The sequence below is a fragment of the Myripristis murdjan genome, chromosome 24, assembly GCF_902150065.1.
Source record: "Myripristis murdjan chromosome 24, fMyrMur1.1, whole genome shotgun sequence".
Classification (NCBI taxonomy): domain Eukaryota; kingdom Metazoa; phylum Chordata; class Actinopteri; order Holocentriformes; family Holocentridae; genus Myripristis; species Myripristis murdjan.
The window spans coordinates 12,420,663-12,442,563 of NC_044003.1; the positions used below are offsets into that span (position 1 = coordinate 12,420,663).

General features: G+C 42.6%; 1 protein-coding gene across 7 annotated transcripts in view; it reads left to right on the plus strand.

Moving 5' to 3' along the window:
- utrn (utrophin) overlaps positions 1–21,901 on the plus strand; it is a 217,804-nt gene that overhangs the window by 112,435 nt on the left and 83,468 nt on the right. For 6 of the 7 annotated variants that reach the window (XM_030047485.1, XM_030047488.1, XM_030047484.1 and 3 more), the window contains one exon: positions 21,134–21,306. In XM_030047485.1, the coding sequence (XP_029903345.1) occupies positions 21,134–21,306 (173 nt within the window). Of the gene's footprint in view, positions 1–16,352; positions 17,583–21,133; positions 21,307–21,901 lie in introns of those variants that run through there. The other variant, XM_030047490.1, reaches the window with a different exon arrangement.

A 21,901-nucleotide genomic window follows, 5' to 3' on the forward strand; every position in this document is an offset into this window, starting at 1 on the left:
ATAAACATGGAGTTGGTTTTGTCAGTCCCGGAGATGGACAGCTTATCTCCACATGTAAATGATCAAATGTGAGTATATGAACAAATGGAACAATATAGTTGAAACAACTTAATGAGAAATTGTTCAAAAGTTTGTCAACAATTGTCTCCATCTAATCAATTTTGTGTGTAGTAGTGACAGTTAAGTGTGCCTGCTTTCTCATTGTATACGCTCACATGCTGAGTGGTGACAGTGAGAAATTAAGAGTTGTCATTGTCAGTCATTAAAGAGAGTTTGAAAGGCTCGCTATTCTTTGTTGATGGTTGCTGATGATCAAAAATGTTGTGTAACCTTGAATTTTGCGATGTGACTTCAGCGGTGACAGTGAAGTAGGCTTTTTGTAAGTGTTCCCAAGCTTTAAGTGTGCTTTTTCTCAACACTTTGAAGCTTTTTGAAGGGCCTATAATAACACAAAATCAATATGGAGTTCAGACACAGTAACGACCTAAAAGTACCATGTGCCTGCTGGTGCATCTATTAGTGGATTGTAAGTGTTCCCCGCTTCTGGGAAATTGACCAAGAACAGGAGCCTAAGTGATGAGTAATGGGTGAATACAAAACATGTTCATCCCACCTTACCCACTGAAAAGAAATTTGCTGGCACTGGTTGGGTGGCAAGCAGGGGCGGATCGGCCATCTGGAGTAGCGGGAGGCGGTGAGTCGAGCAACACTGATAGGAAAAGAGTTTTTGTTGCAGTTCTGTCGTGAACTTCAAATACAGATGTGTTTGTAGCTTTGCTCTTATATATTCTACCTTGTTCTTATATGTTCTACCTTTCATACTGTGAGCTGACGATGACAGACTGATTGTCTTAACTCATGGTGCAGCGTGAACCGAATGTCCCTAAAACTGAGGAATTTCTCATTAACCCGGCCACAGATAGCGCCGGTTCCCTAATTATTATTAATGGTGAGGCAGCGAAGCAGGTCGAGGCTCCGGGGCACTCTGGCATTACACTGGACAGCAATCGCAGCCTCACCCAGCGCATCAGATATTCATAAATGCCGTCAGCAGAGGCTTTCAGTAATTAGGAAAGTCAAGGTTCTTATTCAGAGCGAACCTACAGCTCCTCTCCAACTCAACTTGAGCCTCCTCTCGTGTAAAGTGCCATCTGCCTCTGCACAGTGCTAGCACTTGGGACAAGAATGGATACTTAGGCACCAAGTCAACATCGAAATTTTGTGTTTTTAGTGTCAGTAATCTAGATGCAACTTAATCCCTCACTCTCTAGCTGAGTGTTCTTATTCTAATGTAAGCCTGTAAGCCTGTATGTTTAAATACTTGTAACACATAACTGTTGCTGTTTACATATGTTTATGCAAAGTTTATACTGAATTGATTTTTTGTTTTGAATCAGATAGCAAGGATTGTGCAGTTTCACTAATGTTGCAATTCTGGTATCATGATACCCCCCAAGCATCACAGGCAAGAACAAACCATCAAGGATCACACACAATGCATGCAAGATCATTGGACTACCAACACTCAGCCTATCCTGCCACAACAGCAATGCCATATTCCCTGCAAAGGAAACACAACAGCTCATGACATCAACCATGCATTTAATAATCTCTTCACTCTGCTCCCTTCTGGCAACAGATACTAGTCCCTCAAATGCAAAAGAGCTTTGCCAAAAGCTTTGCACCCGCTGCCATATTTCTCTTGAACAACCTTCTGACATGCTCATCTTGTCATTTGGGGATTTTTGTGTCTGTATTGTGGTGGTGTGTCCTCTGTTTTTTATGTTGTTGTTTTTTTTCTTTTAATGTGAGGAGTAAGAATTTTCCATAAAAGACAATTATCTGTCTGTCTGTCCGTTCAGATATTACACTGCTTTCAGTTGTTTTTGTGGAAATTATTCGTGGAACATGGGTTATCAATTAGTATCAGTATCAAGGGGGTGAATATGTCAGGGAAAATCAGATTTTTCTGTGATCCCCAAATTGCAGAGATGGGACATTTATGGGCTGAGAACATTAACTGATGGTAAAAGTATGTTTTTTTTTTTTTTATTGTATTTTGAATTTATAATAAATAACCCTATATATAGAACCCAAATTTCTTTTAAAAAAAACTTCATTGAAAAATACTGTAGGCTATATACCTAATAATGCATTGTTCTGCATTGTTCAATTATGTGAAAAGCAGGATGGTCAGTGCTGTTATCTGTTGGCCAGTGTGGATCTAATTTTCAAGACCGTTTCTTTATTCCAGTCCGTGTCTGGTAGAAAAACAAAAGTAATTCTAGATGGAGATGTCAGATGCATTTTCCGTCTTTTCTCTATCTGTCTCTATCTCTGTCTATCTATTTGGTCATGTATTGCATTACCAAATCCCTTTGTCTGCGACGCTGTACACTTGTGACAGTAACACTGACTAATTCTTTATTCTCTTGTCAATTCAAATGTCACATGGCCGCTCTCACTTTGTCATGTCATTGTCTCATCTTATGACACAGCGTGATTTGCACAGACCTCCCAGGCGTGCAGGAGGAGGGGGAGGTTTCACTAGACAGAACATGTATATTTCCATCCGTCTGTGTCTTTTAGATAGAGAGGGACGCTTACATAATATGTGTGTCTCCGTCAGTGCTGTTTCAGAAACGTGTGGCTTAGCCTCTACGGGGCTGGCCCAGTCTGCGTTTTTGCCACTGTTCTTGCCCTACCTTCCCCTCTCATCCACATTAGAGGTACTGAGCCTTGGCAGACGCCGCAGAGGCCCAGAAGAACAGAAGCACTACTCCTTTCCTCCACTCCTCCTCTCTTCTTTTCCTCCCACTTCTCGTGCTCCTGCTCCTCGGTGATGAAGCAGCTGTTGTTTGTTCATGAGCTTCCTTTAGGTAGCACACATATCCCACAGCACTGGGTTTAAGTGCCGTGCTCGCATAAGCACACAAATACACACCTTGTTTTTTCATCCAGCGCATCTCTCTCTCTCTCTCCCTAACTCCGTCTCGCCTTTTCTGCACTTTGTGTCTCCATCTAATTAGACTAATTGAGTTTTCTTCTCTCCAAAGTGTCTGACTCCTCTTACGACACCTCTCTCGACAGCGTTGCTTTTGTTTGATCATCCAGGAGGAGAGAGTGAGAGGAAAAAGTGCAGACAGATCAAACTGGATTGGCGCTTTTAATGCATTTTGAGGGGAAACGATGCGTCCGTTTTTGCACAGGCCCAAAAAGACTCCCCTCCAAGGAAAAGAGAAAATGTCAGCTCTTTGAGACCACACACACACACGCTCTCTCCCCCCGATCCTTACTTCTCTGTCCCTTCCTCTCCTATCCTTCTCTGATTCATTTGAATATCCCCCTAGTGCACTAAGTGTGAGTTCAAAGCATGTCCTCTTCTCAAGAATTTGATTTGATTGGAAGCTTATTGCGCTTGCCCTGATTTCCAGCGTTAGGCTGAGTGAGTTTACTGCATATAGAAAACCTTGAGGTGAGCCTTTTAGGGGGTCACTTCACTGTGTAAGAGTGATTTTCTTCTAAAATGAGATGTTCAGCTCAGTTAACAGAATAATACTTGACTGGATCGTCTACATAATAGAGGATTTGATGGGATCAGTAATTTAAGTAACAGAATAGATTAAAAAAAGATGATGTTATAATGTTAGGTAATTTTACATGTAACTGCATACACATATTCAACCAACAAATGCCAAAGAAATGTACAGCATATTAATTTTCTATTATCTAAAACCCAAATCCCATTCGTTTTAACTTCCTTGCAATCGATTCATGTTTTGTGGTTATTTCATTGCGTACAAGTACGCGTCATGAAAATTACAACTACCGTCACAGATTTTTGAGCAGTATCTTCCCACACATAACGTTTTAGAAAACCCTTCAGCTTCACCAAAGTGACAAAAGTGGCATCTTGGTATGGCAGTGCCTTTTTGGATCATCACACCTGAAAACCATGCATGCTTTTCCTGAGACCATATCTTCATTTTTGAAAAATATGGAATTGAGAGCTCAACTTTATACCCAAAGCTGTTTTTAACTTGGGAGCAGTTTTGAACAGTTTCGCCATGTGTTTGGTCTCGCCCCCAAGCATCCTGTTTCAATCCGGAATATGAACAATTACTCAAGCAAGACACCATCAAAATGCCATTTCCTTGTGACTTCAACACTAGGCTTCAGGTAATGATTTTTCCCTCAGAACGAAATGAATTCTGCAGCACAACTCTGTGTGTGTTGGGAGGGATATTAATGCATTCATATATTCACCATATTCATGTTGCCTGTCATATATCATGCTGTTGTGTCGATCTGTCGTCTGTTAAATGGGTATCTTTATCTTCATTTGTCCTCAGGACCTTAGAGTGTCTCTCTCCCCACATGATGGAGAATGATGGAGTTTTATCATGAAAACTGATGACACTGACTGTCCCATCACCCCATGATAAACTGTGTGTGTGTGTGTGTTGGGTGGTTATTTTACAGAAAAGAATGACACCATACACACGAGTGCAGCAACCCGAAAAGTGGGAAATATTTTGATTTCACTATGATTTCATTGACTAGAACTTATCCCAATGACAAAATGTATAAGAACGACTGTCCTCTTCATAGGTTTAGTTAATCTGCCAATCTACAGTATAGACAGTTGTGGAACAGCTAAATATTATCAGATGGGAATCCCTTTTGCTACATCTTCACTGCAAAAAGTCAAAATCTTACCAAGAGTATTTGTCTTATTTCAAGTAAAAATGTCTTATTTCTAGTCAAAATATCTAAATTTTTACTTGTGACACAAGTGAACAAGTAAAAATTTGCTTGTTCCATTGGCAGAATATGTTTCTTGTTTCTAGCAAATTTTAACTTGTTTCAAGTAAATTTTCACTTGAAACAAGTGAAAATTGTCTAAAGACAAGTTATTTCTGAGCTGATCATGTCTTATTTTAAGTGTAATGAGATATTTTGACTAGAAATAAGACATTTTTACTTGAAATAAGACAAATAATCGTGGTAAGATTTGACTTTTTGCAATACGGGTCTACGGCCTGATGTGTACAAATTGGGGGTCCTTGACAGCAAAAAGGTAGAACCAAAAAAGTGAGAACCACTGCACTAGTGTTTTGCTGCTATGTAGGCTGTTACATAAAGCGGTGAAATTTTCTACCAGAATGAGAATGCATTGAGATTACTCTTGAATAATCTTGCTCAAACGTGGGCAAGACAATCACTTGATCCCTTCACAGATTAGGATTGCATGTTCCTATACCATGGCTGACCGGTTAACATCATGAGCATGATGCTGTTTTTGTGCTAGTGCTTTGTCGTGCCAAGTGCTGTTCCTCTGATGAGTTGATGAGCACCAAGCGGTGATTAGATGTCAGGTTCAAGTTACCTGTTTTTGTCCCGCCCTCTTTTGGACCGATTATGTCAATCATCTGAATGACCCCTGGCGACCCGTGAAGGCCCACAGTCACTGAGCGCTCTCCATGGCTCGTTGATGAGAGGATCAGGCATGACACCTAAATAATGTTAGCAGTTCCTCAAGCTAAATGAGTCTTCATAAGTCACTTTGCACCTTAGTTAGTGTCTGACAGAACACATCTCATTAGTGGAAGGAACATGTTATATAAGGAGCCAATTTTGTAGCTAATTAGTACACTGAATAATTACTTGGACTAAATGTAAAAGGTTTTGTGAAGTGACAAAGCATATCAACAGGAGACACAAATATCTCTGCCTGAAGTCCCCGTTGCTGTAACACCGGCACTACATCACCACAGAATATCAGCTGAATAATATGAAGCTATACTGTTAACTTTATTCAGCTCTGACCTTCTCAGGGGACATGCTCGACATCGCTTTCATGCTTTTGGATACCAAGTGTAAAAGAGAAGAAAAAAAGCATACAAGTAGAGTTGCAGTTTTGTTCCCTGGCAATTAATGATGTTGAGACCCAGGAAAAATCCTGAATATCACTGGTGACATGAGATCTCCAGGGCAGAACGTGTTGGGGGTTGACTGCTCTTAAAACTTCAGGTGTGGAGGTGTGCATGCTGAAAAGTTAAAATGTTCCACCAAAGTGAAAAAGCCCTTTCAAGTGCTCTTGATTCCTCCTCTGGAGGGAGCAGCAGCACAGGCAAGTCGAGCAGAGCGTGTGCCGTCCTGTCCTCGGAGTTCACAATCAGAGAGTTAGATCAGATCCCTGAGAGAAGAGTCATCAGGTCATACAGGCACAATATATTAGTTGGGAGCTGTTATTCCCCTATGTGTGGTGTCTCTTTGACAGTCAATGGGAGACAGCCACGAACTATGCTACTGAGAGAGAAGAGAAGGGGCAGTGGTTACTCATCTCAGGATAGGGGTTATGTGAGGACAAGAAGAGAACATTACTTTTGCCTCTGATAGGGACTTGTATCTCTGGAGATAAATAGCACTGACAGAAACCGTAGGGACCAAGAGATTCGCAGTCTCCATTCAATTTTCTTATTTTCACTTTATGCCCAACAGAATATAAACAGGTATATAAGCTCAGTGCTCGTGTATAGGAAAGAAAATTGAGCCTCAGAGTCTACATCATGCAATAAGTTGTTGTGTCTTGGAAACATGTCTTCGGGGAGTAGAGTAGTGGTGTGCACTGATGACTTTCATCAAAGCTCGAAATGGATTCACAGTGGGAGACTGGAATATGAAACTCCAAGCATGTGCATGAGAGATGAAGCTGTTTAGACAAGGGTAACAATCTGCTCCCCTGCTGTGACCACACTGAGTCAAATCTAGTTTAAATCTGATTGGTACATTGGATATCAGGGTGATGTAGATTACATGCCGCAAAAGGATACGTTCCACTCAAGTATAGCAAATGGGTTTCAGCGTATGCTCTGAAATGGCAGTGAGACTTGAATGGTAAGAGATAGTCACAGAGAGAGAGAGGGGGAGAGAGAGAGAGAAAGGGGGAGAGAAATGAAGTGAAGAGGGATTTCAAAAGAAGATAGATAGGAACAGGAGGGGGACAAATTAAGTCACAAATGCCCAGGCGATGAGTTGTGTGTGAGTGATAGAGTAATTTAGCAGTTCCTGAGAGAGAGCTCTCATGCTGTAGGTCGACACAACTTTCCTACCGTAAACATTTCAGGAAGTAATAAGCCAACCAGTTGTAATGGTGATGGGGAGTGTGTTTGTAGAGAAGGGCGACCTGTGGAGGTTAGATAGCTCGCTCGTCTTCCCTGCGCAATAAACTAACTGGGAGGACGAGGTAGAAAAAAAAAAAAGAAGATGAGTAGGATGAAATAGAGGTGCTGAAAGCTGGAGATAGGAGGAGGAGCAGCAAGGGAGGGAGAAAGAGGAGTTGGAGTTAACAGGAGCAGTGGAGGAAGACGAATATGACTAAGAGAAAGGATGAAAAGTTTATGTGAGAGCTAGGAGGGGAAAAAAAGCCGAGGTGTGGAGGGACCACAGGCTGTATAACCAGCAAACTGTGCAGCAATAAAATGAACTCATCACACACTTTCCAACTATGTCAATGTCATCTCTTCCTTCTCATATCCACAACAATGGCATTCAGTGCCTTACCGTATTGTGTATTCACTCAGCACTGACAGCTTTTGTTTTCATTGAGCTCCCTGTCAGCCATGAGTCCAATAGCATTTGTGAAGAATTCATCGTGTTTGTTTGAATCTCTTTGGGTTTTGCCACATAAATCCAGGAAGTTGAGATAATCACAACAATAAATTTGGAAGCCTTCTTGGTATATGTTGCAGTGTGGGCCAATTTTCCATTTCACACATGCCTTGTCATGATGCAGACAATCTAATCCATTCGGCTGTTGGCAAAAACTTTTTTAACTAAAGTTTAGTGCAGCAGCTAAGAAAGTTTTTTTTTAAAGAGGTTATATAGCCTGTGTATCACTTATTCACTTCCTAGCCTCAATCTCAGCTATACCTTATTGAACATTCACTCAATGTCACAAGGGTTTGTTTGCTTTCAACACCCTATTTTTGATTCCCATGGACAATTTATCCTTTTCAGTGGCCTCTCTTCCTCTGTCAGGCCGGTCAGCTATCGTCTAGTCAGGATGAAAGCGTTTTAATAATCGAGTCTCCGCACTGCCGCCTCCTCGTCTTGACCCTTCTTTCTCCCCTAATCAAAACTTCAGCGTTCTTGTTTGCCCGTTTGGTCCTCCCTCAATGTCCAGTGCGCAGCTTTCCCAAACAAACAGAGCTGTACGAATGAGGTGTGACACGTGTGTGGATGTTTGTGCACGGCTGTATGGGTGGGTGACAGAGATGGGCAGACAGATCAAAGCCTCAGAATCTCATTACAGCGCTTAGCAGCTTGAGTTATAACTTCACTAAACCTTAACCAATGAATTACACTACCTTTTCCTCAGAGAGTCTGTCCTATAAGTCATTTTCTGAAAATGTCAAGTATCTGCTGATGTTCACTAACACTAAAATAGCTCCATAACTGTCTCTTTTTTTAAATTTTATTTTGGTGGCTCAAATAAATCTGAAGCTGTGGCGCTGAATATCTCTGCATGACGTCTGTAGGAATCTTAATGACTGTGTTGGTCGGGGAGTGGTGGAAACTCCAGAGCCTTATCTGTCCCCTGGGCCACAGCACTGTTGTGGGTCCCACCCAGAGGAATATCCCTGAGGGGCAGGACAGGAAGTCAGCGGGACACACCCTGACACTGTGTGAGTACTGCTCATTTAGGAATAGGTCTGTGGGGTCATAGAAATAGACGTCATGACAACATGGTAATCTCATCAACTATCAAATTATTGCCTCTTGTTCCAGATAGGCCAATTACTTGTTTTGGTAGCTGATTACATTCATTTAATGCAGACTCAGACACTGACTGTGCAGTGCAGTCATCGATCCAAACAATCTTCAGTCAAAGGGTACCTTATTATACATGGATTTTTCACTGAGATGAAACTCTAATGCTTCTTCCAACTTCATCTCAGAATCCCAGCTGCGCTATCTGTGAAATCGATGGAGCAGTTATTTGGGGGGATGTGGAGACTGACAGATATTTCAATCCCTGCCAGCTCAAGCTGGATCCCAACCAGCAGGGGCACTCAGAGGCTTCAGCACACTTGGAAAACTCTTCTCCACCATTGAACAATTTGAGTACCCAATAAACTCTCTTTGAGACACCGAGAAATGTCATACCACAGCTGTACAGCATCGCCTCAAACTTCAACAAAAGGCTATTCTTCACAGCATGAGAGGACTGGGGTTTTAAAGGTGTCCAAAGATTTTAAGGTCACCATTTGTTATCTTATTTTTTTTTTAACCAGTTTGCTGCTGGAAGGCAAAGATGTTTGAAGTTGAGGGTGAAGCACAGGGCAGAATTAAGAATTTATGAAGAAAATGTTTCAGTGAAGAGAGTTTTTCCCTCGGAGTCCATACATGTGGCAGTGCAAGTTCGTGTCGGGAGTTTTCAAGGTATAGTGGTCACGTGCTTATGCTGGTAGTAGTGATGTTGTTGAAGAATACACGGCTTGACTGTGTTGCAGCACCGTTTCAAAACATCAACTCCAACCCTCCAATAGAAAGAGCATGTTTCCCAGGTGGGATATGGGGTTATTATCATACACTGCTGTGGAATGTAGTTGTGTTTTTTTTGGCAGGGGTGGGGATGTGTGTGTGGGGCTGTGTGTGTGTGTTAAAAATGCCCTTTCCCACGCTGCATATTATTCATTTATCTATTTTATGTGGTCCCACTTAAAACCAACAAAGCCAATCATTTGAAAACAACCCAGGGTAAGCCCCTCACTCCTCTGTAACTAAACGCTCCACTTTCCCTGCATTCCTTCTTTCTTGTTGCTTTCTTGAGGTTATTCTGCGTGATACCATCTGTTTCTTGCCTTCATATTCTCTCCCTGGCTACTTCTCTCATTTTTTCCCCTTTTTCTCTGTGCTTTATAACTCTCTGTATGTCATTCACTTAAGCGTGTGCTAATTCATCTTTGTCTCCTGCCATCCATCCGTTTTTCTGTCATCTTGTCTCTGAGTCGCTCCAGGCCAGCCCACAGACAATAGCCGTCTGCTGTTTGTATCTTGTGATGACAACGCTGATCATTTTCTTTGGGCCACCTGAGGCGGTCTCTGTGTTTTTTTCTGCATCTTTCTGTGTGTGTGTGTGTGTGTGTGTGCACAAGATGGTCCCTGTAAGTGTTTAAATGTTTCCGTCTTCGCCATCAGCGTTTCTAATGTTCCCCTCCAACTGTGACGTGTGAAGAATGATATATGACAGCTTGTTATTTTGACATCATCTCTAAAAGTCTGAGGGACCACTGGCACCAATCCTGAAATCTTGTCATTTTAAACAGGCAACCGTGCTCTATTTGCACAACATACTGATTGGTCCGGTTGCCAGATCTTTTGATGCCCTGTCCTTCCTCATCAGGCACGGCAGTGGTACAGTCACGTGGTCATTGTATTCCCAGCGCACTGGCCCATGATCGAGGCGACAGCAACATCAGAAGCTATTGTGTCACAGGGGTTTTTTTTACTCTGCTGTTTGGCTTCATGCTGACAGACCACCCACCAGGGCCAAGATCTGCGGTCCCCAGGAGGCAGAGCACTTCAAATAGCTGAGAGGAGTGGAGGGTTCGTGGAAGAGACACCCTGCTGGAGAGAGGCAGTGATAAAGCGAGGCGGGGAGGCGTAGAGGGACGCTTTGAACACTAGTGGAGAGCAAGGTGATAAGAGCTCGGACGGCCCTCAGCAGGCCTCAAGGAACTTTTAAAATTCAGTCAATTCAGCAAGTCGTTTTTTTTTTTTTTACTTAAAATACTGGAAATCTTTGGCCTTAAAAAAGCCTGACATTCAGTATAAAAAGAAGTGACTGAGGATTGAAAGTTTGATATCATCATTATGGAAACTGCAATTTCAGTTTTTGCACTAAGCCAACACTTCTGGTGTTCAGGCTGTAGATGTTGGTTTTCTTGACGGACCATAAAGCTCAAAGAGCATATGGTGAATCACACAGCCGTGTCAGGTAAGACTGGATGTGGCAGCAGGAGGGCGAGTCTACACCTCTGCACACAGTCTTGCCACCTGAGCACAAAACCCCATAGGCCTCTGTTTTCATGTTGAACACAAGGATTAGCATTTGAGCATCATTAGCACCACAGTGTTGTACCTCCGTCTTAAGGTCATCTCCCAGGTGGCATGTAGCTACACAGCAAACCACAAAAGGGCCAACAGAATCAATAGCTGATTATCAGGCAACAGCATACAGCGCTCCCAATCAATTTCAATTTCCTTGTTGAGGAGCTGGCGTATGGATTCCAGTATGTCCTCTCTTGCTTATGATTCCACGGAGGTGACTCATGGTCCATTAGTAGATCCCTGCCTCAGTTATTAGTGATCTGCCTTTTTTGACCTTTGACTGTAATTGTCTCCTCTAACGTCAAGTCTGTCGCAGCAGGGGAGGTCAGCGGTCAATTACCTGATGTCGGTCGGTTGCTTTCAAAAGGCGTTGGTAGTAATATATAGGTTCAAAATGCAGAAAAATTGCATCTAGATGTCTTTTCTTCCCAGGCTTCTGAATGGCTCAAAGGTTCAGGGGTTTTTTTTTTTTTTAATCATTTGACATTGTTCTTTCTCTCATGTTGGCATCACTGTCTTTACAAATGTTTTGTTTGTTTGCTTTTCGTTGCTGTTTTTAGAGTTGTTTTTGCATTGCATGCATTGTATCTAGGGCTGGTCAATCTTGATATATCAGTATTGTGATCTAAGACTAGATATCATCATTTTGAATATTGCAATATTGTGATGTGGCAGTGAAGTGTTGCATTTTCCTACATTACTTTCATACATTTTAAAGGCTGCATTACAGTAAAGGGATTCAGTTTTCTGAACCTAATAGCATACTCAAGGGTTTTTTTTTCATTTGCCTTTACCTGCTTGCTCATCAGATCCACATTACTAATTACTGTTCATCAAAAACTTCATAGTGTACACATTTTGTAAAAGCACCATAGTCATCCTTTTAATATGGCCACAGTCTTCATATTAGGGTATTCACTCAAAAATATTGTGATATTTGATTTTGTCCATATCGCCCAGCCCTAATTGCATTACGCTATATTGATGTGCGCTGACGTACACACAGTTTAGATTTATAAGACAGGAGCTAGATTTATAAAAGCGCTACCAGGCTCGTGGACATACTTTGCTGATGTAAACATGTCATCCTTGTAGTTTGAGCTTTGAGCTATGAGACTGTAGCTCAAATGGAATGTCTGAATCGCATATATATTTTTTTTCCAATACTTAATTCAGTCCTTCAAATATTGACAGTTAATGTGCTTTATATTATTTATGTTGTGCAAGATGGCTTTGCAACATGCTAAATCTATTCCTAAGAGATGCTGGATGCACAATAGCTGCCGGCTGTGCACGCGTCTGAAGAAAACCATTTTGTCAGTGCTGCTTTATGCGTCTGTCGAACCATCACTGTCCACGCACCACCCCCTAAATATCAATCAGATGGGGAACGATTCTAACCTTGTGTTGACAAAAACAAAGCACATGCAGGATCTTACTGCGACGGCTGCTCATCCTGTTGTGCTCATATTCACAAAGAGAATGCATGTGTAGATGATTGACTGCGGATGGAGTAAAACAAGTAACAAGTAATGGCCTCATTCTGTAAGCGTAAACCACTACCACAGCACATTTGCACATTTAATTACATTAAATAGTATAGATTCATTTAGTACTTCTCACTGGAGCAACATTTGTTCCACAGTGTGACAGTTTTGTGGTACTGCTTACAGTATCTAGGCAGCAAAAAAAAAAAAAAAGACCACTCTGTGTATGTCAATTGCACACACACACTCATAGGCACATCAGAGGCCTGATCTCCCTCACAGGGCAGTGTCATCCTAACAGGAAGAGGTGTGCTAGTGATAACCTAGAGCAGTGGAAGTGACCTCATAAGAGCCTGAAAATTATGGTGGAATGCCTCTGCTACACTGATTGCTGTCTGATACTGTGCATTGTGCTGTTTTACATTAGATTGGAATGGGGGACACGTAATGACCCCATTGGGGAGTAGCTACTGAACTTTACAGTGTACCATGGTGGATTTTCTGCTGCTGTAATTGGTCTGTGTGTGTGTGTGTGTGTGTTTGTGTACTTGTTGTTGTATTTGCTTTTCACTCCCGTGTTCATATGCTGTTGTTAATGATGCTGTTGTGTGTTTGCCCACCTTTTATTTAGGCAGGTTACCCTCTACTGCTCCTTTGCATAGTGAAAATAAAGGGAAGATAAAATGCTCTGCCTCCGTCTCTTCTCAGTTAGCAGCCGCTCTTTGACTCCTTCACAGTTCTTCCTTTGCCAGCCTTCAAATCGTGTAAATGATACAACTGGCCTTCTATAAGAAAATAGCTGATTTTGTTTGAGGGTTTGACAGCACATATTGTATATTCGATGTATCAAGCTTTTTTTTTTTTTCCTTTGGTGCCCTCCCTTCCCTCTGTTTTCAAAGTGTTTCTCTTTGTGTCTTGTCTGTTTATTTCTGTAGTTGAAGAATGAAATGCTCTTTGTCATTTGCAATTCTCCAGAATGAGATAAAAAGCTAAAAAAAATAGTGAGGAGATTTTGCAGCTATTACATGTGTTTGAGTGGGGCAGGCTTTACGATTTCATTCCTTTCTTCATAGTGCATTGACATAATCAAAAAAGGGGCAACCTACAGTTGACTCTGCCTCTCACTTTTCTGTAATTTTCTCTCACACAGCTACATTATCACCTGCAATTGGGTTATTTGTCAGAGATTTTCGCAGTTGGAATTTTGAGTCAAAGTAATCATTTTTGTCAGTTCACTTTGTTTTGGTGGTTTAACATCCAGTGATCAAAGCATAGCTGGAAAAAATCCTGAAGACTTACCTAGGCTTGTGGATCAGCACATTCTTCTTCAAAGAAACCAATTTTGCACAACAAAGTGCAGCAAAGCAAAAATCATTCCATCACCGGCATCGCGATACTGAGCTCACCATGCTGCAACAGAATGTAAACTGACAAAATACATGACCTCAGCCTCATGGAGTGGAAAGCGCGAGCAGGTGATGTGAGCGAACTACTCCGGCGAGAACGCTTGGTTTGTGTTTTGTTCATGTTTCATTCATGCTTTTTTTTTTTTTCATGTTTCATTCATGCTTCGTTCATGCTCTCTTGTTTGAGTTGCCCTTTACATAATGTGATGTATCATCTCTTGCAAAATTGTACACAACCGCAGAATTAATCGAGGAGTGTTTCTCTGCCTCTCTGTTATCATGAGTTAAAAATTCTTGATATTCCCATGCCGCAAGTTTGCTCTCCCTTCTCCTTTCTCTTTTCCCTTCCTTCTCTTTGCCTCACTTATTCCTCTCCAGTACACACTTATGGTGCTAGTGTCTCTGACATCTGCACCATAATTCTCACACCAACACCACCTCTCCCTATTGCCTTTTTTTCTGTCTTTATTCCCATCTCTCTCCTTTCTGCTTCCTCCTGCTCCTCCATTTCCCAGTATATTTTCTTCAGTGCTCTGAGTCTATTTCCTCTCTTTCTCACTCATACATGTTGCTTGTTATTTTCACCTCATTCTGTCCCCTTGCATCTTGCTCCTGTGTTCTCGTCAGTGTTTCTCTCTTCTTATTCAGTAAACTCCTTCTCTTTTTTCCTATCTTCTACTCTTTGTGCCTTAGGGGTTAGAAGCGCTACATTCTTACCCCTGTAATGGTCCTAATCCGCTTAGCTTCAGTAATGTAGCCTAACATTAACCACCACCCCCCTCCGTACTGTGTGTGCATGTTTGTGTTCTTAATAAGGGTCTGTTTTTGTGCATGACAGTCTTGGAGTCATTTGCAACCAGTTGGGGCATCAGCCACTCAGCAAGCCTAAATTGTCCAACACATTTCACCCCGAAAGGGAAAAAAAATAACCAGAGGACCCCAAAGGCTGTTTCATTTTAAGTTTCCACTTCTTGTTGAATTTGTTGCGCTTGCAACTAGTTAATTTTACTTGCCTCGCTAGAAAGCAGTGAAACAGCCCATATTTGTGTCGGCATACATCAAAAATGCAGTTTAATGGCTAATGTAAATATTTTGCAATTAAGTAAGCACACTTCAAAGTCTTTTGCCCATGAATATGCAACATTTTATTGTTGTTTTTTTCCCCCCTCACTTGACAGCCACCTGATGTGTGTGTCTTTGATGCACACCACATGTCTAACCTTCTGTTCACAATGCTAACAGTTTATACACACACACACACACTCCTGCACAAAGTCACATAGACACACACAAACACTAACACACACACAGATTTAATATATGGAATTCATTTTGATGTTTGAACCCCTTTAACACAGCTCGAAAGACCACAAGCCTCTCCAAACATGTTGTAACCCCCCATTTATAGACTTCAAAGCATTTCCTCTTTGTTCTTTCGTAGGTATTTCAGGGCTCATCTCATGCAGTCCTCTGCAGGCCGAAGGAATTCAGGATGTAGGGTCTGAACTGTAACCGTGCTTCATGCAATAGTTCCTGGAGTTGAGTTTCAGAGTTAAATTTCCAGGGAAAAATGTTTTTCATCGATTAAAATGCAGGGGAAATGTTCTCTGTGGAGCAGATTATGCCTGCCCTGTCCTGCCCTGCCCCCAAACCTCCCACCACTTTCCCTTTTTGCTCTCTTCACATGAGAGCCACATGTTTTCATCTCTCTTAAGCTACACAGGTAGAAAGTTCCACTGGTGAAGCTCTGCATAGTTGGCCCTTTGCCCTCATTTCCCTTCTTTCAAACCATCCTTTCTCTTTCTATTCTTCTCTTTTTGTCATGTAGCTCTTGGTCTGCGTCCGCCTCCTCACTCTTAGCCCTTCCATTTGAGCCATTCTTTCTGTTCATTTTACTAAATACCGCTCATTATTTTTCGACTCAATACTATCTAAAATCCCCTCTTTTCTCCGCACCTCTTCTCACTGCCAGTCTCCTCATCCTATTTTACTCTTTCTCTCTTTTTTCTCTCTGCTTGTGCAGGCCTCAGGAAGTGGGTGTGTGTCTCAACTTTAGTGAGAGGAGAGGGAGAGAGAGAGTGAGAGCGAGAGAGGTAGAGAGAGGAGGGGAAAGGGAGGATACTGATTAAAATAATAAACAGCTGTGTGAAAGAGTGGAGCCAGTGGCCAGAGAGAACAAGAGCAGCAGAGGAAGAGAGAGGGATGGGGATACCAGTCTGGGAGTTTGTATGACTGCAGGGAACGAAAACCTAAAAAGACCAATAAAGACATAACTTTCAACAAAGTTTCGACGTCCCAGTGAGAGAGAGGAAGGGATGGGAAGACAAACAGATCAGCTTCTCCTCTTTTACCCTCTCGAGGAAAGGAGCTAATCGGTGGAGGTCCAGCACGAAGAGGCCAGCGAGCCATACTCCGTGCCCAGGATTGTGACACCAAGCCTTAAAAGCGGCTCTCGGTGAACATGTGGCCTGGAGCTCCAGAAAAAGGATGCATTCTTTGACTAAGTGGCCCAGTCATGGCAGTGATTAGCAGGGTGTGAGAAAGCGAGACCAGGCCAGGAATGGAGATCCAGGGGGATGGGAGCAGGGTAAAGACGAGGGTGACTCTGTTTCATTCAGTCTGTGTGGTACCTTTGCTCAGAGGGGAGTAAGAGGGCAAACCATGTGCCTCTTTGTGCTGCCGTCTCTCCTCTAAATGTGCATGTTTGAGTGACTGGCAAGGACAAAGTGCTTTTTATCTGGGTAATTGAGAACAAACGCTGCGGCCCTACCCTGCGTTGAGCTGCTGGACATCGTGTAAACAGCTTCCTTCATGCCCAGAGGGGGAAGTGGACCAAGGGAAGTAAAGAGAAGCGAAAAAAGTTGAAGGAGAGAGCCAAACTCGTCCTCTGCCCCTCAGCAGTTTACATCAGCCTGCCGTCCCTCAAGACTGGAACCGTTATCTCCGCTTTCCAGACCTCCACCCAAGATTTTTTGGATTTCCTCGCCAGCTTCAGTGTTCCATTCCTGGCCTAAGGAAGTCCACTGTCAGCCTCCAGCCTCTGGTTTGTCAGACCTCCAGCGGCATCCACCGTCCTGTTAATCCCAACCCCGGCTCTGAAGCATGTCCGCGGGCTAGCCATCACCTCCCTCAGCCTGGCTGCGTTTTCAAAGAGGATGCTACGAACATGTGGTGGGATTGGGCGAGCGCACACGCTGGCACACATGTATGAGTGCTGCCGAGGGTTGTGTGAGGTGTGTACAGCGCCTGTTTTGGGAACACAACCTGGTTTTGACCCTCTTGTGTTTGAACCTCTTGCCGGACCCGAGTCTCGCTGCAGTTTGATTCCTGGAGTTGACTGTTTTTCAAACAGCGGATTTACCACTGACTTGAGCCCTTACCTTGACTCTGTTGGTTTTGACCGTAACCACTGGAGGACTTCCCTGCCCGCCCTGACTCTTCACTGCGATTTGACCTGTATGACCTCAGAGAGGATGTAGGTACCGAAGGGAGTGGGAGGAGCCGGCTCACAAACTCCAACATGATCGGCTTGAACTTCAGCCTGCAAGAGCTGCTCACAAAGTTTGAACAGGTAGATCTCTTGGTAGCAGAGGGGTGGGGCGATTTCTGTGCTGGCTTGGCCTTGGTCTTGGCCTCACAATGCTTCTCAGATGCATTTCCTTGAACAACAACCAGCACACAACACACCATGAATACAAACACAGCCACTGTTCGTTCTCCGTCTCCCCCTGTGTTTGCAGTTGTCGACCTAATGTAGTCAGCTTTATGAGGTCTGAGCAGTCATTATTGGACTCATTAAAATGGAATAATCTGTTCTGGCCTGTGTTGCTAGTTATTAGAGAGCGCTACCATGCAGAGAGAGGGGGAATTAGTATAGAATGGGACCCGTAGCTTTGAATTGGGCACAATTTGTCAAGGCAAACCTTTATCGTAATTGTGTGCAAAACTGTGTGTTAGCGAGGACTTGAGGCATACATGGCTGAGCCTCGCGAGGGTCATTGTCCATTGGTAATGTGTAATAGTTATGTTACTTAATGTAGTCGGCAAAGATCATTATTATGAATGGGTCTCAGTGTGCATGTTCATCCTAATTTTACTGGGAGTTAAGTGTATTTATTCTCTCTGAATGGTGGATGGAGCCTAAGTCCCCGTAGGAGTCATATCCTGTCTGTGGTCTGACCAACAGTCTCCACCGCTCATTACTGTGTACATAGGATTCAGCATCCATTAGTCTTTCTACTGCCTTTCTGACCCCGCCTTTGTTTGTATTTATGTTGATATCGTTTCACTGTGTGTGTGTGTGCTTTGCTGTGTGAGTGAACAAGTGTGTTTGTGTTCAGGAATGTGTGGATTTCTATTTCCGGAGAGTGACGCAGACAGGAGAGTATATGTATGTTTCTCATTGCACTGTTATAGTGGAGAAAGGAGTCTAATATTGAAGTGATATGTGTTCGTGTGCTAGATACACAAGCAAGACAGCTAACTGTTTAGTTGAGCCTGCACCTTTCTGTTATTGTCTCCTTGGGATGTACAGAGCAGTGTTGTGTGTGTGTGTGTGCACGTGTTTCATATTCCTTCCACGATTGTAGACATATTATGATATCCTTGTCTTCTCAAGTATCTCAGTTAGCATAAAGCTAACACCTTTTTGTGTGTGTGTGTGAGTGTATGGAGGGAGCATGATTCAAGAAAACGAAAGTGTGTGTTCCATCCTGATTCACCTTTTTTAAACTCTTCCTTTTTTCATTTCAATGGAAAACAGCTTGGGATGGTGAGAAACAGAAGCCTCTTGTAGCTAACAGGCACACGAACCTGTGGCACACAAATATTTCCTTATATATGTGTGTTTGTGTGTGTGTGTGTCAGAGAGAGAGAGAAAGATACACTTATCAGTCACAACACTTAAGTGCCTCAGGATACATGTTGAACCTGTGCACACTGCCTTCTCAAAGCCCCCTTTCACAGAGTTAAATACCTTTTTAAAGGGCGCTGTTGTATATGGATGTATGCACCTCTGTATGTCAGCACAACCCCCTGCCTTCTATGGTATGTATGTATATGTGTGTGAGCGTGTGTGTGTGTGTGTGTGCAGTGTTACTTCTGTTGGAAGTAAAAGTGTTAAAGAAAAGGGAAACACTTGGGGAATGAGTTGGAACAGCGCCAACTGGCTCAGTGGCAAAATGTCTCTCTCTTTCCCTCTCTCTCTCTTTCGCTCTTGCGTGTGTGCTCACTCACTCTTTCTGTCATATGACCTTTACATAGCATTTGATTTGTGTTAAACAGTCAAAAAGACCAAGTTTGTGATTGCTAATCTTCCAGTCACAGTGGAGGGATTTACTCCATCCTTTGCATAATGCCTATTGACACTCCAGTAAATTGCAGCAGTGTAGCTGTGCACAGACAACTGTGGTAATTAATGATTATTTTGCATGTACTCCTCCCATACTGCAGCTACGTTTTGTTCACTTCTCCCTGCTTCCCAGAATGTAGAGTGGCTGACCTGTTGTCACATGTTCACTCCTCACATGTTGTCATGCACGCTCAACACATGCCTGATGCATGTGCATGAGGGCAGATGTGTGTGTGGATGTGACTTTGTTTTGAATGCTTCCTATTGTACACAGTCTGCTTCTCTGTGTAGCTATTTTTGAATGTGTGTGTGTTAGTGTTCGTGCGTGCGCGCGCGTGGGTGTGTGTGTAGCTCTTTGGCATGTGCATATTAACGGTGGACTGGTATCCTGGCATCACCATATGATAGAGTAATGACATTACTGTTATTACAGATATTTTTCCAGGCATAATTTGCAGAGATCTAGATAAAAATAAATAAATAAATAAATATTCAAGGTTTGTAATAAAATACTATGCTCAATAGCACCTTTTTAGATGGAGTGTGTTTGACCAGAGTAATTATAAAATGAAATGCCTTAATGACACAGAGGCAACAACATGAGGCAATGAAGAAAGGTCATTTCACAAACAGCACTGACCAAAGGGATTTTTAATTATATTTTATTCATTATAGCTTCATTACACTTCTGTTACTGACAGTAATTTTTTTTTCCATTTGCAAATGCATGTCCATGCTGAAGGCAATATTGCACATCCGTATGGCTTTTAAGAAAAAAAAAAAGTGCATGTGTATCATAGCCTAAAGAGAGTGTTTGAGTATTTCTTTATCTGCAGTTGGAAATGGGCTGAACTCAGGGGAGTCCCAACAGAGAGAGAGAGAGAGAGAGAGAGAGAGAGAGAGAGAGAGAGAGAGAAGAAAAAATAGAGCAGTTTTACACATCTAAAAATAAAACATTTGACAGGATCCTCTGCTTGCGTCAGTCCCCCCTTGTGGTTCTGCCCTCACACACACACACACACACACACACACACACACACACACACACACACACACACACACACACCCACATAGACCCTTTGAGATGGGATGTATAAAAAAAACTGCCTTGTAAGGAGCTCCTACACACACACACATTTCCCCCCCAGAAGAACACAAAACTGGTGGTCTCATTTTTAGCCTTTGGTCTTATGGGTCCCTTGCTGGCATGTTAACAGATACTCTCTCTCTCTCCCTCTCTCTCTCTCTCTCTCTCTATCTCTCTCTCACACATACACACACACACATAGCATTCTGGGATAGCATGGTATTACATTAGTATTGCATGCATTGCATTGGTAAATTAGCTTAGTGTGCTTCGGTCTAGGCCTGGTATAACCTAGTGCAATATTATTGTGAACACAGACATTGCTTAGGGAGTTGCTCCTGGTTGGGATGGTGGTTCCAGTCAATTAGAGCAGTGAAAGTTTAAATCTTTTCTTTTCTTTTTTTTTTTTCGTCAAACAGTCAAACAGTGCCTTGAGGACATTTCATCAAAATACAAACTTCTCTACCCTCCGGAAATGTTACATGCAGTGTACCATGAACTGCCTGGAGACATGCCTATACCAAAAAAAAAAATAGCACAATATTCTCGGTTTAGGAAATATCAACTGTGACAGCCAACGAAACGGTGACATCCAATGGAAGGGTATTATTTTGTGCTTTAGGCTTCTCCCATTTGATTGTCACCAAGGAACGGCATCACAATTGTTTCTCTTGTTTATTCACAGGATATCCAGGCTGAGATCGATGCCCACAATGACATCTATAAGAGTGTGGACGGGAACAAGTCGAAGATGGTCAAGGCTCTGGGCAGCTCAGAGGAAGCCGTGTTCCTCCAGCATCGACTGGACGACATGAACCAGCGCTGGAGTGACCTCAAGGCCAAGTCAGCCAACATCCGGTCAGTAGCAGCTCACCCTAAAATCAGGAATATCCTTTTTTTTTTTTTTTTTTTTCAGATTTAGTTTTCAAAATAGTTTGGGTTTTTTATCTTGGTACAGTGCATAAGTTGTAGTCTCCTAGTAGATTTTGTGTCTCCCCCATCAAAAACAATCTCACATCCCATCTGAAATACCAAGCGGCCTATCTCCACGATGTCAAAATATTTCAAGACAGGAGACGATCCAGAAATGCCAAACAAGGCTTTCTCTCCATTCTGCGGAATTGTATAAAGCACAGAACAAGACATAGGTGTGTTCCAAGGTCAAAATACAGTCATATTGTATTTACTTCCTGCTACCTCACACTGTGTCCCTCGCTCATAATAGAAGTCCTGGGCTACTGAAAGGATCATCCGCTGCCCCTGAAATATAAACATCGTCCTGTTCACAATGGCCCACGTCTCACATGCCTTAAGGCTCATTTATGCTCAATGTTAAGTACATATATGGATACGGACAGAGCCGTCTATCTGTGCTCTGCGTTCATTTTGTCCATACTTCTGCACATTTTCAGGAATCTTGCAGATACGAACAAAATGGAGCAATACCACTGGA